Consider the following 20,596-nt stretch of genomic DNA (forward strand, 5'->3'; position numbering starts at 1 on the left):
AAAGTTTCTCTCTTGATTTACCAAGTGTTTGCCAACTGTGGGTCAATTCTTCCCTTTTCATTTTTTTTTAAACTTTTTATTTTATATTGGAGTATAGCTGATTAACAATAGCTGTGATAGTTTCAGGTGGACAACAAAGGGACTTAGCTTTACTATTCTTCCCTTTTCTTGAAACTCTTTTCTCTAGGCAGCCTTGCTTCTGTGCCACCTGCTGCTTCATCTTTTTCTGTTTCTTTTGCTTGCTACTCTTTCTTTTTGCCCCTCTAAACAAAGAAATTTCCCTCAGAAAACTAACTCAGGCTTCCTTTGTTTCTCTCTTTGCACTCCTTCCTTAGGCAATATCATGAATTTACACAACTTGAAAACAATTCCCATCAGACAGTAGACTCTCAAATTCTCTCAAGCTTCAAACTAGCATTCCTTTCTTCATGTCTGACATGTATTTGAAAATTATCTGAAAAGTCAGATCATTTAGTTTCTTTTTTTTCAACAATGACATCATGATCTTAGTCATCAACATCAAAATCACAAAGTCACCTCTGACCCTGCTTTCTCTTTAAACCCCTCATGGATAGGCAAATTCCCATAGACTCTTTCTGTGTATCCCCGCTTCCTAGAGCTCCCCATTCCATCTCACCAGCCCTGCACTATCACAGATCCTAATCTCAGCCTGGAAAGCTACAGTAGTTTTCTAAGGTATTTACTCACATTCTGCCAATTGCCACTTCAATTCATCCCCTTCTCAGAGTGACTTGGATCAAACCTTTGCTGTTCTGAAACAATCAATGACTCCCTATTGCCTCTCCTTGACATACAAGATCCTATACATTAATGCCCCAAACTAACACATCCAGCTAAACCTCATTGCTCTCTTACACATAATCTATGTTCCAGTAAAACTTAATATTCCTTAAAATTAATATTTCCTGGACATGCTGGGCACTTTGGAATAGGGGGTGGAGTGGGGTGGGGTGCTTGAATTAACTGCCCATTCTCTTTCTGCCTCCGATCTTATTTACCTTTTCAGGCTCATAAAAGGTTTTCTTGATTTCTCCACAATCTTATGTTGTCCATTTCCTCTTGGCACTTGACTCTGCAGAGCTCTCTCCTTGTATGTATGTATTTATGCACTCATTCTACTCTAATAGCATAATTATTTATGCCCAGCTTCATTTCCACCTCTCCCTTATGAGATTTTAAACTCCTTGAGTGCAGTAAAGTTGTCATACTCATCTTTGTGGCTTGCTGTACCTAGTCTGAACTTTGCACATGTAAATGTTTAAGGAATGTCTTCAGATTAAAACTCACAAGAACTGACTTCAAATGCTTCTGGAGTTCATTAAATATTTTTAAAAACTTTGAGACTGAATTAATCATGCAAACAGTATACTACTTGGTCCTAGGTTTGCAAACAATTGAGAAAAGGGAAGTCATGGCTTGAATCAATGGCTACATCAAGAATTTTATCAAAGGATGATTAAAAAAAAAAAAATTCTTGCTAGTGATACAGCAGATGACACTACTGTGCCCCTGAGTCAGTCTATTTAAAATTCCCAAATGGAATACTGGAGCATGGAGCAGTGAAATAAGCAAAAGGGTTATATCAAGGAATCTTTTTGGTAAAAGTGGGATTCTACCCTCAGCATCCCTCTGACTGTTAAATTTGGCTGTTCTATTCTGCCTACTGAAAATGACCCTGGGGCTTTGATATACTGGACACTGGGTAACCTTCTCCAATTTCGACCCGGGGCTGTGTTCACTGTCTGAGCTATTAAACTGTGGCCATATTCCACTCAAAGTTGGAATAAACAGCTAATCTCTGCTACAAATATCAAGTTAGTCTCTGCTATTATCACGTGACAGGCCTGGAAAAAACATGAAGAGCTTGCGGCTCTACCTTCAGAAGGAACGTTTATTAATGCGTATCTACTTCACATGACAGTCTTTTCAGCGGCTTTACAAAGTAAATATACGACATTTACCTGTTGAGTTATGTAAAGTCAGCAGATAGCCAGGAAAGATATCTATTACTAGTTAGACAGCAAGTCTACATTAGAATTTGTCCGAGCGCTTTGTGTGATTGACCTCAAGCTTCAAAAATCAAAATGTGTAATCTTTGCTTCGCCCTACTTTCTCAGATAAGCGTGTTCTGGTGTCCCATTTAGTGTGGATTTAAAACAAAAGAAAAAAAAATTAAAGAAACAAGAAATTGAGCTGGGTTCTAAAAACCAGACTGGCAAAAGGGAATATAGACAATGTCTTAAAATCTTAGGGAGGCGGGGAAGCGAGCTGGCCGGGGCTTTAATCTCAAAGGACCTACCTTCCCTCCATTTCCTGGGCCATTTCCACTCCAGGCTAATCTTCAGCAATAGGGATGCGTCGCTCATTTAAAATCAGAAACCTTTCTCAGCCACTGAGTTCTTTTTTTAATTAGGCCGGTCCAGCCGAGTTAGGAGCGGACTCTGACCAGCTCAGCCTTGCACTATCCTGCCGGGTCGAGGTCGCCCCCGAGGCTTCACACCCTAGCTGTGTGCAGCTCGCGGGCAGCAGGGGGCGCTGCGGAACCTCCGTCGTTTCCCGGGAGAACCCGTCCCCGGCCCAAGCGGTTAGTGCCGCCGGCAAAGACTTGCCTCAAGGTCTACCTATCTGCGCTCTTCCTAAAAAGACAGTAAACCCCGCGACACGTCCAAGGTACGTGACAAAAGAAACAGAGGAGCATGCACCCTATAAAACTAACCACTCTCTTCTTCATCCTCTCTGCGTTTCAGAGAGGCTGTTTCCAAGATTTGGAAATTAAGAAAAGTTGTTCTTGCTCACGCATTAAAGCGCGGACCTCTACCTTCCTTTAAAAAGGAACAGCTACTGACCCTGAGCCCCTGGGAACTCCAACCAAGTAGCTCTAGGGCGGTTCCCGCGGCGCCGCGCGCCCACTCTCCCCCGGGAGACCCGCTGGGCGCCGTCTCCGGGTTAGCCCCAACTGTGAATGGACGGTCGGGAAAAGAGGCGCTCCACACACTCTATACCACACACCGTCCGCTCCCTTCTCCCCACTCCCGACGGCCGGCAGCGTCGAAGGGGACTCAGGTTCCCGGGGTGGCTCCACGCTGAACGCCGGGGCCTAAGCACACCGTCCCCTTCTCTGACCTCCTGGGGGCAGTTCGGGGACCCCGGGGAACATTTTCCGCGAGGCCCCCAGACCACCGGCGGCGGTGCGCGCCTCCTCGGTTGTAGGAGAGCGGGCGTCTGCTTACTGGGCAGCGTGTCTGGCGTCCGTTGTTTCCGTCCGCGGAGCTGCCCCGTGCGCTCGAGCCGGGACGGAGACCCCGGCCACGCCTTCGGGCGTCCCCGGAGTCCTTCCACAGAGCAGGACCAAGAGGGGCGAGGCCCCGGCCTAGGTCTGCCGCCCGCCCGAGTTGCCCCGAATAGGACTGCTACGGAGGGTGGACTTTGGGGGTCCGGGCACAGCGCGGGGCGGCCAGGGGCGCGCCTGCCTGCCCCCCCCACCCCCGCCCGAGGCGCGGGCCGCGGGCCAGCCGGGTACTCACATGTCCGGCCCCGGGGAGAAGGGCGGCGGGCAGTAGGCGCGCGGTCCCCGCTGCGAGGGCGCCGAGCGCGGCTCGAGCCCCCCGTTGACGCCCCTCCAGCCCCGCCGGCGGCGCTGCGGCTCCGCGCCTTCGTCTTCGCCCTCCTCCTCCTCCTCCGGCGCGGGGAAGGTCACCCTCGCTTGTTCCTTGCACTTCCTGACCTTGCTGGACATAGCGCCGGCCGCGGTCCGAGCGCGGGGATGCCGGCCGCCGGCCTCGGTCTCCACCGCCGCCGAGACGCGTTCTCCCCGCGGCGCCCTTTCCCCACCTCCAGCGGCCCCCGGGCGGCCCCGGGCGGGGAGGCAGGAAGAGAGACCCGCGCAGCCAGCCGGAGACCGAGCAGTTAGAGGCGGGAACCAAAGCCGGGTCGCCGGCGCCCACCTTCAAACCTCGGAGGCAGTAGCCGCGCCCGTGGCCGCGAGGAGGAAGCTCTGGGCCGAGCGGGGTGCTGGTGCTGGGAAACACTCCCCTGCCCCGCGGCGGCGGCGACTGCGGCGGCGGTGCCTCCGTGCCCGTCTCCTGTCTCCGACAGCATCACTTGCTAGGACAGTAGTGACTGAGGGCGAAGGAGAGGGAGGGAAGGAGGGAGGGAGAGGAGGGGAAGAATCAACTCCTTATCAGACAGCAAGGACTGGAGAGGAAAGCAGACAGATCAGCAGGCAGGGCATAAAGAAATCAGAGAAACTTCCCTCCCCAATCTCTCCCTTCTCTTCCAAAAGAGCCCTTTTCCCTTTAGAGATACAGGTTTCCCAAGGAAGGGGAAAAGGAAATCGTCTGGCTTGTAAATTTTCCTGCAGTTGTATTTACCCTATTCAGCTTTATGTTTCTTTCAAGAGGCACATTTGTTCGTTGTGTTACTCACTCTAAAATTAGTTGAACCTACTGAGGTTTAAGTACATTCCACTGATTGCCAAGAATGGTAGTGTTTTAATCGTGCAGAATACTTCAGGTAGGTTTTATTTTTTTTTTTAATGAATCTCAAAACATCTAACAAGATTTATATACTTTCCAAGAAATATTTTCTGGCAAAATTTAAAGTATCGTTTTTAAAACGTAAAAATTGCCTGTAAAGATTCAAGAGCAGTATTTCTTCTGGGAGAAGAAGCCTCGTGGGATTTTAGGCGGAAGGAATTTTAAGGACCAAGAAATTTATCCCTTTAGAAATAAGAAATATTATTTTAGAATATTATTAGAATTATATAGATTTAATATTATTAGACAATTATTATTATTATATAGAGTTAATATTATTAGAATGATATAGAGGAGTATTATTTTAAGAATAAGAGAACTGAGCCCTAGTGAGACTGAGTAAACTACTCAAGATAGGTAATAGAAAACTCAGAGCTAGACAAGTGTATTTTCCAAAGCTTTCTAGTGCCTCAGATAAACACTTTCCAGCAAGTCCAACTTAGAAGAATCACAAATGTACCAGATGTGCTATGATGAAATAAAATACTCATTTTTACCTGTATCCAATTACACTATATTTTTTTAAAGAGCGATTATTCTCAAATTTAAGCAAAGCACAAGGAAATTTAGCTCTTTTGAATTATAGTCTTAAAAAGTAAATAATATATTGTGTGTTTTATTAAGATGACAACGTCTGTATGTTTAAGGAAGCAATGATATTTATATTTATTTATACATCTGGTACAGAAAAAAATAAATACTGTATAGTGTCTTACAGTTGGAAGCACCTTTCCAATACTAGCACATATAGAAGTGTTAAAATCCTCATAGTGCAAGCTTCCAGACCCCTGCAGTATTTCTAAAGCAGGACTGCTTTCTGCACCCCAAAACCACTGCTTTAGTTAAGGCTTTATCATCCTCCCTGCCATCCAGTCTTTCTGCAGCCCACCTTTTCCCCAAACCATTTCATTCTCCAGGCTACTAGAGAGATCATGCTCAGAGCAAGTCTGCTCATGACTTTTCACTGTAAAAATCTCTGGTGGCTTCCCACTGCTTTCAGGCTAAAATCCAAATTTGGCATACCCAACTCTTTGTGGTCTGACCCTCATCTTTCAGTCAGCCTCTCCTCCCAGCCTCCCTCATATCATCCTAACTCCAATTATCTTGACCTTCACATTCATCACCTGACATTCTAGCCACTTTCCTATTTCCTACCTTTGTCTGTGGTATTCCTGTCATTGAAACGTTTCTCTCCCCTACTAAAGACTTAGACTAGGTATGGCATTCTATTTGATACCCCTCCTGCCTTCCAGTGAAGTTCCCGTAGCCCTTGGTCCTCGCCACTGGCGCGTTGTGCATACTACAATCTTACCAACAGTGACAGCACATTGAAATTAACTCCTTATATGCCTGTCTTTTAAGACTGTGAATTCTGGAGGATGGTTTGGGGGCTTATTTACCCTGGAGCTTCTTGAGAGTTCCTCTTTTTTCCTTGCATTTAGCTCAGTACCTGATGCACAGAACAAGCTCAATAAATGTTTGTTGAATGAATACAGGAAGTCTATAGGTTCTTTATAATTATGTTAGCAAGTGTCTGAACTGCTTTTAAGAGGCTCTGGATCAAGCACTGTGGGAGTGCTGGAGTCACAAGGGTTTACTCTTACGTGTGGAATTAGTGTGCCAGAGCTGCCATAAGAAAGTGTCATAGACTGTAAGAGTGGCTTAAACAACAGAAACGTGTTTTCTGACAGTTCTGTAACCTGAAAGTCGGAGATCGAGATGTTGACAGCCTAAGTTTCTCCCGAGACCTCTCTCCGTGACTGTCCTCTCCCCAAGTCTTCACTTGGCCTTACTCTGCCTGTGTCCTGATCTCCTCTTCTTAAAAGGACACAAGTCAGACCGGATTAGGGCCGATTGTAATGACCTCATTTTTAGCTTAGTTACCTCCTTAAAGACTTGTAATCAATTATAGTCACACCTCTGAGGTATGGTAGTTAGGATTTCATCATATAAATGAGGGACAGGGACACAATTCAGCATATAAGACAAACCATCTCTCCTGGACTGAGGGAATTGTTCCATCCCGAGTCTGCCGACATTTTTATTCTTAAGAAGTACGTTCATGAGATTAATGAAAACCCAGGGGAGAGGAAATCTAAAAGAAAGTAGGTTCTTAGAAGACAGAGAAAATGTGGACCTCCTTGGCATAAACCAGCTTTGTCTTTTTCATTCTCTTCTGTAAAAGAGGATCTGCCACTGTATATAAGTTGTTGGCTGTCTGTGTACTCATGAAATCAGTGTTTACCTAACATATACTCAAAATCCATTACTCCTTTGGAAAACAACAATGACAAAATCAGTATTCAATATTCAGGAAATCAACTGTTGAGGCAGGTTATTTTCAAGTAGAGTTGGTCACTAAGGCAGAGAAGAAGCTAAGAAATGCTATGCCGTCTATAAAATCTGTTTCACACTGTGTGGAAGGCTTTGTTCTCTGTCTGTCTCCTCTCTCTCCCTCGGTCTTCTTCCAGGGTTGTCTGTAACACATCTAATAAGAAGGCACTGTTGAGCAGTAATTCTTGCATCTTGGGATTAAGGTTAGACTTAGCAATTTTCTCAAGGAGGAACAGCGTGGACATAGTTATATATTCCAAACAGTGCACATTTTTTCCCTCCTTATGAATAGACATTCTAAGTGGACTTTGCTTTGCTTTAAAGAAAAATAGACTTTATTTTTCTTTTTTTTAGAGAAGTTTTAGATTCACAGCAAAAAAGAGTGCAAAGTATACAAATTTCTCTTATACCTCCCACCCTGACACTTGGCATCTTTCTGTGTTAGTTGCTCAGTCATGTCTGACTCTGCAACTCCATGGACTGTAGCCCACCAGTCTCCTCTGTCCATGGAATTTTCCAGGCAACAATACTGGAGTGGGTAGCCATTTCCTCCTCCAGGGGATCTTCCTGACCCAGGGATTGAACCAGGATCACTGCATTGCAGGCAGATTCTTTACCATCTGGGCCACTAGGGAAGCCTTGACACTTGCATAGCCTTCCCCAATATTAACATTCTTCACCAGAGTATTTGCTACAACTGATGAACGTACAGTCACACATTTTTATCATCTAGAGTCCATAGTTTGCATTAGAGTTTACTTTTTGTATTGTACATTATATAGGTTTGGACGAATTTATGATAACATATTGCTATATTGATCACACAGAGTACTTTTACTGCCCTAAAAATCCTCTGTGCTTTACCTATTCATCCCACCCTTGCACCTAACCCTTGACAACCATTGATTGTTTTATTGTCTCTATAGTTTTGCCTTTTCCAGAATATCATATACTTGTAATTATACCTTTGTATATGTATGTAGCCTTTTCAGATTGGCTTTTTTTCACTTAGATTAAAATTCTACCATGTCCTTTTGTGGCTTGATAGTTCATTTCTTTTTAGCACTGAGTAATATTGCATTGTCTGAATGCACCAAGGTTTCTTTATCCATTCACTATTGAAACACATCTTGGTTGCTTCAAAATTTTGGCACTGATGAACAAAGCTGGTATAAACAAGTGTGTGCAGTTTGTGTATAGACATAAGTTTTCAACTCCTCTGGGTAAATATCAAGCAGTGCAATTACTGGAAATGGTAAAAGTATGTTTAGTCTTATAAGAAACCTCCAAACTGTCTTTCAAAATGACCACATCATTTTGCATTTTCACCAGCAGTGAATGAAAGTTCCTATTGCTCCACATCCTTGTCAGCTTTTGGTGTTGTCAGTGTTCTGGATTTTGGCCTTTCTAATAAGTATGTAGTGGTAGCTCGTTGTTTTCATTTGAATTTCCCTGATGAGGTACGGTATGCAGCATCTTTTCATGTGCTTATTTGCCATCTGTATATCTTCTTTTGTGAGGTGTCTGTTAAGATCTTTGGCCCATTTTTAATCTCATTGTTTGTTTATTTTCTGATCATTGAATTTTAAGAGTTCTTTGTATATTATGGATAACAGTCTGTTATCAGATATGTCTTTTGCAAATAGAGTGGCCTTCTCTTATTTGCAGTTTCACTTTCCATGATTTGAAAATATTAAATGGAAAATTCCAGCCTGTTTTAAATCACAGGCTTTTCTGAGTAGCGTGATGAAGTCTTGCACGACCCCACTCATGATGTGATCTATTCCTTCATCCTGAAGATTCTGTTAGTCTCTTAATAGCCATCTCAGTTATCAGATCCATTGTTGTGGTCTCACAGTGCTTGAGCTCAAGTAATCCTTATTTTACTTATAAACACCTCAAAACACAAGAGTAGTGGTTCTGACGATTCAAATATGCCAAAGAGAAGCCATAAAGTGCTTCCTTGAGGTGAAAAGGTGAAAGTTTTCGATGTGAGGAAAAAAAATCATATGCCGCGTTTGCTAAGATATACGATAAGACTGAATCTTCTCTTCATGAAATTTTGAGGAAGGAAAAAGAAATCTAGTTTTGCTGTCACATTTCAAACTGTAGAAGTTATGGCCACAGTGCATAAGTGCTCAGTTAGGATGGAAAAAGCATTGCATTTGTACAATAAGCTATTTTGAGAGAGCTTATTGTACAATAAGCTCCACACTTACATAACTTTTATCACAGAATATTGTTATAATCGTTCTATTTTATTATTGTTGGTAATCTCTGACTGTGCCTCATTTATAAATTAAACTTTACTATAGGTATGCATGTATAAGAAAAGACTTAGAGTTGGGTACTATCTGCAATTTCAGACATCCATATCCCACAAGGATAAGGGGGAACTACTGTATTTTCTCCCAGTCTGTGGCTTGTCTTTTCAGGCTCTTGATTCTTTGCTTTTTACAGGAAATACAAGTCGTTAATTTTTCCTAACAGAATAAACTTGTAATATGGGAATGCTACATATGAGGATAATTGAACCTGAAAAAAGAGTATCATTGAACGTATGACATGGTAATTGGTACTCTCATGACTTTTACACAGAATCAGCAGTGTTCTATTAACAGTGTTTCACTAATGCTTGCAGCCTAGGAGGTCTCAGGTAGTTTCCTACCTTAAAACATTTGTTTTGAAAATTTGTTCATGGGTCACAAGTTTGGAACTCCAAATTTACTTTATCATTGATATAAAGTTTAAGTGATGGTTATATATTTTAAACAGCTCACAAATACTTACTTAACTTAAACTGGTTTCAGTGACAGTATAGAGAGGTATCTAAGAACATATACTATGGGCCAGAGGCCTGGAGTCCAATCCTATGTCTGCTACTCTGTGACTTTAGGAAAGCTACCTAACCTCTCTGAGCGTCAGTTTCTTCCTCTGTAAAATGAAGATTTAATCATAGTACCTATTTTATAGGATGCTATAAAGATTCTAATGTTAATTGCATGGAGAACTTACATAAAAGATATTGTGTGAGAATTATCTACTATTAGTTCACTATTGGATAGAAGTCTGAAGTCTGGATCCTAAGGCAAGGAGCTGCCATGTCTGATTTAGATGCCCCTCTATATAAAAGCATTTACTAAATTGTGTAATTGTACTTAGTAAATAGCATTTACTAAATTGCATAACTGTTGACTTACTTGTCTGTCTCCCCCACTGCTAAGCTCTATTGAAGGCAGGGACAGTGTCTTATCTGACATTGTCACACCGTGGAATCATAAACCTGGAAACAGCAAGTGTTCAATAAGTGGTAACTAGTAATAGTAGCAGAGTGACAGTTGCAGCAGCAGATATTCAGAAAATATTTATGGAATGAAAACCCGGGTATGAGGAGAAGGGAGAGAACGTCCTCTGCTTTGGGCACAGTGCCAACTTCAAATAAAAGCTGGGAATGGGCAAAATTCCTCTTTGGTATCTTCCTCGTCTCTTTTTCTCTCACATATTTTCCAACCTTATGGTGCCTGCCTTCTCTGGCACCTATGGGCTCAGTGATTTTATATGGTTTGAATTATCCCACAATGTTATCTCTCTGGCCTGCTATACCCCAAAAGTGCTCCAAGCTTTACAATCGCCCTTCTATCCCTGCCAGTCAAAATTATTCTTGCTTCAGGGCAACCAATCTCAGTTAGCTGTTAAAGGGGAAGTATTTTATACAAATTCACGCTAATGTGTGTGAACATCTGAGAGTCTTTAATCCTCCAAGAGATTTAAGTTTTTCAAAAATTGCAATGAATATCCATTTAGTGGAATTATTATCTGTGTATTAAAGTGAAGTGAAAGGAATATACTTTTTTAGAGGGATGGGAAGGGGTGAGAAACTGCCAAGGAGCAAGCTGGTGGAGGGGGAAGTTTCCTACAGGATTTCTGACTTTTATCTTCCCTGTTACTAAAGTTACCATTCCCAAACGTTTTATATTTGCCCCTCTAAAGCCTTTTCATCAGAATCTTCCCATTGCACTCTCAAGAAAGAGTGAAGTTTGAAGGAAGTGAAAGTGTTAGTCGCTCAGTTGTATCCGACTCTCTGTGAGCCCATGGACTGTTAGCCTGCGAGGTTCCTCTGTCCATGGAATTTTTCAGGCAAGAATACTGGAGTGGATTTCCATTTCCTTCTCCAGGGGATCTTCCTGGCCCAGGAATCGAACCCAGGTCTCCTGCATTGCAGGCAGATTCTTTACCCTCTGAGTCACTAGGGAGCAATTTGAGGAGGGAGTGGAAAATGGACTAAGAGGCACAGCTAGAGACTTTATGGTGGTGGTGGTCGTGGTTTAGTTGCTAAGTCATGTCTGACTCTCTGTGATCCCATGGACTGTATCCTGCCAGGCTCCTCTATCCATGGTCTTCTCCAGGCAAGAATACTGGAGTAGGCTGCCATTTCCTTCTCCAAAGGATCTTCCCGACCCAGGGATCGAACCTGCATCTCTTGCTTTGGCAGGCGAGTTCTTTACCACTGATCCATCTGGGAAGCCTCCTAGACTTTATGTATAGCCTCAATCTTGAGAAAATAGGGACAGAAATGTGTTATTGTTGGAAGACAATTATCCATGAATGCCTTCTATTTCTATACATCTTGCAAGCAGAGACAGAGTCTGCCTTTGCTCTGGAATATCTTTGCAAGAGTGTTTGTCAAAGGCCAACAGCTTTGGAAGGCATAGATAGTGTCCCTCTCTGGACAAAGAATAGGTTTGCTTATTGTCCAGTATAATAAAGATGATGCTCCCACTGGGTACAGGGCAAGCAGGCTTACTGATCAGTATAAAAGATTTGGTTACCCAGGTGTGGGGTTCCTCTCAAGTGATGCAACCCACTGCATGTGCAGGAATCATCTGGCCCCCTTTCCTGTCACTTTCTGGAAGTTGACCCTCTGGAAACTGGCACAAATGCTGATGCTCCAACTACTGTTATTGCTGTGAGTAAAAAACTGTCCTTTGTTTCTAGTCCAGGTGTTTTGTGCCTTCTGCCAGCATCCATGCAACTGTGACTGCCCAAATTGTTAGCTTGCAAATAGTGTAATATCTCAGAGTTCTTGACAATTATTATATTTTATTATTTATATTTTACAGATAAAAAAAATCCACAGTCCTCCCCAGAGCAGTAATCTCCAAGAGTAAATTAGGTTCTGAAAGAGGTTGGAAGAACTTTCCCATGGGAATAAATGCATTAACTTATCAATTAATTTTTCAATGTTTGTTTTCTGTGACATCAGTCCTGAAGGAAAGCAATACCCTCTACTTAGTAAGATACAGACTTGATGAGTGCTTATATTTTTGTGTTGACAGTCTGAGGAGTGACCTGACACTTCTCCTCAGCCAACGCTGCTACTCAAGGCTTAGAATGCTGTTGTGTTTGAGACTTGAGGAGAGTTGAGGGTGAACCCTTAGCTTTCACTTCCTTGACCTCTGTCTGCATGTACATGCAGAAATCAAATCTGTCCAGCCTCTATTTTTGGCCTGGGCAAGAACAACTCTGCTTCATCCTAATCCTAATGATTCCTGCCCACCCCTTTCCAAAGCCTATTTAAAGACATGTTCCTCAAAGTTATATTTGTCCTTCCTTGAGGGAAGAAAAAAGTACTGATCACTTACAAATGGGAATCTGGCAGAAATGTGTCTAAGTCACCTGTCAGATAGGGAGGTTGAGAAAATAGGGTAGTTCAAGTTTTCCAATCATAGTATTTTCACCATTAGTGAAACGAGCTAAGTAGTCATTTCTTATTCATATTATTCTTTGCAGGGTGAGTCCTTAGAACACAGTAAATATGGTGATTAAAACTAAAGTGCAATTCTCTTTCCTTTTCTTACTCATATACTTTTTCATGTCAAATTTATTCTGTGCTACATGCACATCACTTTCAGGCTGCAACTGCAATCCTATTCTAAGGTCTGAATTGTTCAGTAATAGAATTAGGATAAAGTTGTCAGTCTCCTTATTACCCGTTTGCTTCCTTTGGTTTAAAAGCATAAGTATCTACTCACCACCAGTGGATGAAAGAGACTTGACTTTCAGACACTTAATCAGGTCTAACTAGGTATGGATTTAGGGAAGGAGAAGTGGGCCTCACTTAAACATTCTGCATGTGTAAAGGACATGTTTCCGCTTTGCTTTAAGCCAGGCCCTTACTCCTCTACCCCATTTAGCTGTCCCTAATCTTCAGATGTAAGGCCTTTATCTTGTAACTCAAGTTAGGCAAAGATTGCACGCCTGCACGTGTGTGCCAGATCGCTTCAGTCATGTTCGACTCTGCAGCCCTGTGGACTGTGGCCTGCCAGTCTCTTCTGTCCATGGAATTCTCCAAGCAAGAAAACTGGAGTGTGTTGCCCTCCTTGAAGGGGATCTTCCCGACCCAGGGATTGAACCCTTGTCTCTTAGGTCTCCTGAATTGGCAAACGGGTTCTTTACCACTATTGCCACCTGGGAAGCCCAGACAAAGAGTTAAGAGAATACAAAAAGAAAGAGGAATAGAAGAGAAGACTTATAAAGTTTTCTACTTCTTTCTGTTTATATTCACCGGGAATAATTTATCTTGAAAATACATGAAATATCCACATTCATGGGATGCTCAGTGGACTCATTTTAATGCAAATTTTGATTAAAATTATAAGATAGTCACATAGCAACATAAAACATATAGCTAAATTATTAATACTTTTGATATAATGTTATAATCAACAGAACGTCATTAAGTACTTTAGGGATAGAGGAAATGGAGGATATTATACTGTCTAAAAAATCATGAACTATGGATTTGAAATATATCTGAAAGAACATCTAGTCTGATCACCTTATAATACTTGAATCCCTCTGTGCTGTCCTGGATAAATGTTTGAACATATATATTAATATCTTTATAATGTCAACAGTTTTATCCACTTGCCTCTGTAGAGCAATAGATCCTTTCTTTTTTTTCTTTTTAGTGCAATAAATCCTTTCTTAAAGTTTCGGATGCTGGGGAAAATTGTGTAGCATACATCATTTTTTAAAAAATTAATATATTTTTAATTGGAAGATAATTGCTTTACAATATTGTGTTGGTTTCTGCTGTACAACAATGTTAATCAGTCATGGCTTTATATATATATCCCCTCCCTCCTGAGCCTCCCATCCAACTCCCACCCCTCTAGAATGTCACAGATCACCAGGCTGGGCTTCCTGTGTTATATAGCAACTTCCCACTGTTTGTCTATTTTACACATAATAGTGTATATATGTCAATGCTGCTTTCTCAATTCGTCCCACCCTTACCTTCCCCTGCTATGTCCACAAGTCCATTCTCTACGTCTGCGTCTCCATCCCTTCCATGCAGTAGGTTGTGTGGTTTACGTCTTAATCAATGAGTCAAGGGTTTCCGAGGTGGTGCTAGAGGTAAAGAACCCAGCTACCAATGCAGGAGACTTATAAGAGAGGCAGGATCTTCCTAACCCCTTCCCTGGGTTAGGAAGATCCCCTGGAGAAGGAAATGGCAACCCACTCCAGTATCTTGCCTGGAGAATCCCATGGATAGAGGAGCTTTGTGGACTATAGTCATGGGGTCGCAAAGAGTCGGACATGAAGCGACTTAGCACATGTGCACGCAATGAGTCAAATCTGTGAGTAATTGCCCTTGTAAGGAAGGTTGTTGCATCTCTTTTCAATAGAATAAGTGTTCAAAGGGAGAGTTTTAAGTGATGCCTATGAGGGTTCCTGGGAAATAATGTTGATCAATACCACCTGCAAGGACTAGAAAAGTCCAACTGGACATGTACAAATCAAATGGGGACAGCTGAGTCTCCATTGAAAGTTTGGGCTTTTAAAATGTGAGCGTTGGATACAACCCAATCAGAACTTCTTAGGATTGTGAGTTGGAGGTGGGAGTGGAGAGCAATTATAGGATCTGGGTGTGTGTGTGTGTGTGTGTGTGTTTAGTCACTCAGACGTGTCTGACTCTTTGCAATCCCCTGGACTGTAGCCCACCAGGCCCCTCTGTCCATGGAATTTTCCAGGGAAGAATACTAGAGTGGGTTGCCATTTCCTACTCCCAGGGATCTTCCAAATTCACGGATCGATCCCTGTAAGGATCTACATTACTGTAAACCAAAGAGAAGACAGATTACAGTTTTTGCATACACTAGATTTCAGTTTGACTATAGATTGGGAGAAACATAATTGAAAGTGAAAATCAATTGAAAATGAAAGCTTTGAAGCTTGGCTTAAATTTGATTTCTCCTGGAAAGGGAGCTTTGTTGGCAATCCTGTGAAGGTGCCACTTGCTGCAGAGTCCAGGTACAATAACAAAAGAGCTGTTATCTGTATCAAACAATTCCTGCACACTAAAGTGTTCCTCAAAGCATTAGACATTAGTCTCAGCTACTGAACCACAAAAAGGAATCATTTCTTTGGGATGTTTTGTTTGTTTCACGTGGACTCTTTTCTCTGCTCAACTGTTAAGCTAGCAGCTTCAAATTCTGAAATCCCAAAGGAGAGAGAGGCTTCTCACACATCCAAAAGAACATGGCAGGCTCCCAGACCGTAAATGGCTTCAATTTTCATGTAAAGCGAGCTCAGTGAATCATAGGTGGATTCTTACCAAAAATGCATTGATGGGCCTATGCCATCAATAACACCTTATTTAAAAATAATCAGCTTATCCTTGGCTAGATATATTATGCATAGTGTAGCCAAAAACATTAGAGCATCTACAAAGACACCTTTGGAGGTAATTCAGGAAAAACCCAATATCCACAAATGAACTGATTTCAGGAGGAATAATAAAAGCTTGTAATGTGGAGTGTTTAATGTGGGGTGAACCTTAAATTAAGGTTGAGCTTAAATTAATGATGAGCTTAAATTAAACCCTCAAGCAAAGAACAGTGAGATGTCCACCACTTAAAACACTTCAAAGTCTCCTCATTGACTCCAGATAATGTCCTTTACTTAACACTTAAGACTCTTGATGATCTGGCCCTTGCCTATCCTTCTGGCCTTATTTCCTATTCTGCTCCCTTTGAGACTTTGTATATGTGTTCCCTCTGCCTAGATTACATCCATTCAAAAAGGTTAATTAGCACCAACTATATGTCCCTCCTTGAATGTCTGCCTGGCAAACTCTTCAGCTTTCAGAACTCAAAAGTCCTCTCCTCCTTGAAGTTTACTTCCTCAAGGCAAGTTAATAACCATATTCTTACCCTTTTAAATAATGCCACCCCTGTACTTTGCACACAACCTGGTGCAGACTTGTACACAACCCTGGTGGAACCATACAGCGACTTCCTTTTGAGAGAGTAAAAAAAATTACACAAGTGAATATATTCTAATTGTTAGAAGTTTTCGCCTTTTCAGAAATAACTTTAGTTGACTGTTACGGACATATTTTTTGAAGTTTTTTTCTATATACTTATATACTCGATAGGCAATTTAGTGTACTGAAAAACACAGACCTTGGAGCCAGGCTGTTCAGGAGAAAATTCAGGCTCTCCTCCATAACATTTTGGGGTTCTTGTGCGAATTACTTATACTGTCTGTGTCTCAGTTTCCTTATCTACAGAATAGTAATAATGATAATTCATAGCTGATTGAGTTAATACATAAAGCGCCTAGAACAGTGCCCTGCATGAAGTAGACTCTTTAAAGTGCTTGCTGTATATGTTATACAAGTATCGGTTTTTATGATTTTTTTAAATTATATAAAGGAAGTTATATTATGCTTACTGTTCTGCAGCTTTTAACTTTGCTTAACTATCTACCCTATATTATAATATGAATGTACTATATACTGATGCTAGGAAAGACATAGGGAAGGAGGAGAAGGGGGCAACAGAGGATAAGATGGTTGGATGGCAACACCAACTCAATGGACATGAGTCTGAGCAAACTCCAGGAGATGGTGAAAGACAGGGAAGCCTGGCATGCTGCAATCCATGAGGTCACAAAGAGTCAGACATGACTGAGTGACTGAACAACAACAAATTTAACCATTGATTATATTTTTTATATCTATTTGTTTTTTTTTTTTCCCTTTGCTTCTCTGGGTCTTGGTTACAGTATGTTGGATCTCTCGATCCTGGGCTCCCTGCATTTTGGGCATGGAGTCCTAGCCACTGAACCACCAAGGAAGTCCCTAAGACAAGGTTCTACCCACACTTATGTCTTCCTGGAGTATTCCTTTTCAATTATGTCCTAAACTTACCATTGATTATTTTAATTTGCTTCTAAGTCGATTGCTACATAACAATATTTTGCAGGAAAATTCCTAAAATTTTTGAGTCAAAGTATATATTCACTTTTTGTTTACTTAGGTACTATGGAATTCCCCTATAAAGAGTCTGTAGTCAGTTATTAAATTCCCATTTTCAGTCCTGACAAGCAGGGGTCAAAGGTGAGTCTAGTACACATTGAGTAAGACACATCTCCCAGGTCACAAAGCCTTGTCAGTAGGTGTCAAGAAGGCTCAGAAATAGGGTTTCTCTGATTCCTTATCTCTAACTCTTGAGGTCGTAAATGAGCCCTGAATATACTGAAGATCTTCTTTCCCTGCCCCTCACATACACAGCCTTCCTATGACCCCACTATCTGCCTTGAGTCTACTAGGACTGTCTCCATGCTGCCCTTGGTCTGAGTGTGTATGTCACTCACCATAAGAAACTCCATATTCCAGGTCATGCCTTCTCTCTCACCAGCTCTGCTCTGCTTCTAACCCTGTCTCTCACACACCCTTCACCAAATTATTGAATCACATTAAATCAATACCATGAATATCAAATGGGCTCTTTGGCTGTCTGACCATCACCATGTGGAAGACAGTGGGGGATGGAGGCAAGTAGAAATATGTGAAGAGTTATGTCTTATGTTGGGGAAAGGTAACTGTATGGATTAACTCTATAAGGTGACGAAAAACAGACATTTAAATATGCATTATTGGGACTTCCCTGGTGGCTCAGTGGTTAACAACCCACCTGCCAATGTAGGAGACACAAGTTCAAACCCTGGTCTTGGAGGATCCTACATGCCATGAACAGCTGGGCCAGTTGGCCACAACTATCTATCGAGCCTGTGCTCTGGAGCCTGGCAGCTGCAACAACTGAAGCCCATGTGCCCAAGAGCACTGCTCGGCAACAAGACAAGTCTCTGCATTGAGAAGCCTGTGCATCACAACTATTGTGTAGCCCCCACTCACTGCAACTAGAGAAAGCCCACAAGCAGCAACAAAGACCCAGCACAGCCAATATAAATAAATAAAACCTAAATATGCATTATTTATGAGCAACCCTGAAGGTTCCGTGGTAAAGAGTTTACCTGCAATGCAGAAGAAGCAGGTTCGATTCCTGGTTTGGGAAGATCCCCTGGAGAAGGAAATGGCACTCACTCCAGTATTCTTGCCTGGGAAATCCTATGGAAAGAGTATCCTGGCAGGCCACAGTTCTTGGGATTGCAAAAGAGTTGGACACAGCTTAGCGAATAAAGAACAACAACAAAAAAACCCTGCTGTTTTTACAAATCGTTCTCCCTTCCAGGTGTTACTCTTGAGGACTATATTTATTCATTCTTGAGTTCTAGCAACCTATTGCTCAATAAATGCTTGGGAAATCATTTTTGACCGGAACATTCCTTTGTTATAAGTAATAATGTAAGTTGATAAAGATGGTGGTGGGGATGGGACTGATGGTGATAATGTGGGTCTAGACACTTTGTAAATGTATTTTATCTAAATATATTCCTCTCAGAACTTTGATAGTCTTTATGTCCTTATTAAGCAATAACCGGTTGTAGTTACAGGGCTAGATTTACAATTTTAATTCTGAGAATATTGTGAATTCTTTAGTCCTAGATTATTTGTGATTTTCTTCATCCCATTGCTTAATTCCATTTTGTTTCTTTTCCTCTTGATATTTTCTTTTATTACTCTTTTACTTATTGGTCCTTATTTAAGGTATAAAGCTACTTCAGGTGCAAGGGATCAAATTGGATAAAAGACTGATAATAATAATCCTTTCCCTTAAAGCCTTTTTTATTAATAATTTGATGTTTTATCTCCTGTTGAAATTTTTCGATAAAAAAAAGATCACCAGCTATCAGTAGGACTAACCAATGGAAAGAAGTAGAAACAAATAGTCCATGCACTGATTCCTTTAAATGGCATATTCTGAGATATTTTTGAGTTTTTTTCATCCATCTGTATTGATGATAGTTATTTTTTAGAAATCTGATGTTGGCCTGTGATAGATGGTCTCATTATACTGAGAATTAAATAAGTATGTAATTATAATCTAGAATTTTAGGCTTTAAAAAAAGCAGTATAGATTTTTACATGTGACACAAGACTGAAATTGAGCAATGATCATTTATCAATTCATTCAGCATTTATATAATTTATATAGAATGCATTTGTTTTCAAGCTTTCCTGAATTAGCTAGAATTCTTCTGTCTCTTGAGAAACCTGTATGCAGGTCAGGAAGCAACAGCTAGAACTGGAGAACGACAGACTGGTTCCAAATAGGAAAAGGAGTACGTCAAGGCTGTATATTGTCACCCTGCTTATTTAACCTATATGCAGAGTACATCATGAGAAATGCTGGGCTGGAAGAAACACAAGCTGGAATCAAGATTGCTGGGAGAAATATCAATAACCTCAGATATGCAGATGACACCACCCTTATGGCAGAAAGTGAAGAAGAACTAAACAGCCTCTTGATGAAAGTGAAAGAGGAGAGTGGAAAAGTTGGCTTAAAGCTCAACATTCAGAAAACTAAGATCATGGCATCTGCTCCCATCACTTCATGGCAAATAGATGGGGAAACAGTGAAAACAGTGTCAGACTTTATATTTTTGGGCTCCAAAATCACTTCTGATGGTGCTTGCAGCCATGAAATTAAAAGATGCTTACTCCTTGGAAGGAAGGTTATGACCAACCTAGACAGCATATTGAAAAGCAGAGACATTACTTTGCCAACAAAGATCTGTCTAGTCAAGGCCATGGTTTTTCCAGTAGTCATGTATGGATGTGAGAGTTGGACGGTGAAGAAAACTGAGCGCCCAAAGAATTGATGCTTTTGAACTGCGGTGTTGGAGAAGACTCTTGAGAATCCCTTAGACTGCAGGGAGATCCAACCAGTCCATCCTAAAGGAGATCAGTCCTGGGTGTTCATTGGAAGGACTGATGTTGAAGCTGAAACTCCAATACTTTGGCCACCTGATGTGAATAGCTGACTCATTGGAAAAGACCCTAATGCTGGGAAGGATTGCGGGCAGGAGGAGAAGGGGACAACAGAGGATGAGATGGCTGGATGGCATCACCGACTCGATGGACATGGGTTTGGGTAGATTCTGGGAGGTGGTGATGGACAGGGAGGCCTGGCGTGCTACGGTTCGTGGGATTGCAAAGAGTGGGACACGACTGAGCGACTGAACTGAACTGAACTGAGCAGGAAAAAGGAAGACTTTTTTTCCTTGCCCAGCAACAGCCCAGCCAATGAGAACTGCAACTACTCAGCCAATGGGCAACCATTACCACCTGAACTGCCCACCGTTGAATTTCCACCAATGGACTTTCAGTTCAAAGCAGCCTCTCCCAACTCTCCCCCCACCCTTTTTTTCTTTTCTCTATAAAATAACATTCCTCTCCTTTGTTGTCTGAACTGGCCTACAGTTTGTCGTAGTTTGCATGTCCTGAATTATAA

General features: G+C 41.8%; 2 protein-coding genes across 10 annotated transcripts in view; one reads left to right on the forward strand and one right to left on the reverse strand.

Annotated features, from left to right (window-relative positions):
- TRPC3 (transient receptor potential cation channel subfamily C member 3) overlaps nucleotides 1-4,148 on the reverse strand; it is a 71,420-nt gene extending 67,272 nt beyond the window's left edge. For 5 of the 9 annotated variants that reach the window (XM_081544851.1, XM_081544850.1, XM_081544849.1 and 2 more), the window contains exon 1: nucleotides 3,546-4,148. In XM_081544851.1, coding sequence (XP_081400977.1) covers nucleotides 3,546-3,757 — 212 coding nt within the window. In that variant the 5' untranslated portion in view covers nucleotides 3,758-4,148. Of the gene's footprint in view, nucleotides 1-2,320; nucleotides 2,529-3,251; nucleotides 3,288-3,545 lie in introns of those variants that run through there. The other 4 variants (XM_081544854.1, XM_081544853.1, XM_081544852.1 and 1 more) reach the window with 3 other exon arrangements.
- BLTP1 (bridge-like lipid transfer protein family member 1) overlaps nucleotides 2,515-20,596 on the forward strand; it is a 382,818-nt gene continuing 364,736 nt past the window's right edge. The window contains exon 1 of the mRNA XM_081544847.1: nucleotides 2,515-2,691. The gene's annotated coding sequence lies outside the window, so the exon portion shown is untranslated. The remainder of the gene's footprint in view (nucleotides 2,692-20,596) is intronic.

The sequence above is a fragment of the Giraffa tippelskirchi genome, chromosome 11, assembly GCF_054371585.1.
Source record: "Giraffa tippelskirchi isolate mGirTip1 chromosome 11, T2T-mGirTip1v1.2.pri, whole genome shotgun sequence".
Taxonomy (NCBI): Eukaryota; Metazoa; Chordata; class Mammalia; order Artiodactyla; family Giraffidae; genus Giraffa; species Giraffa tippelskirchi.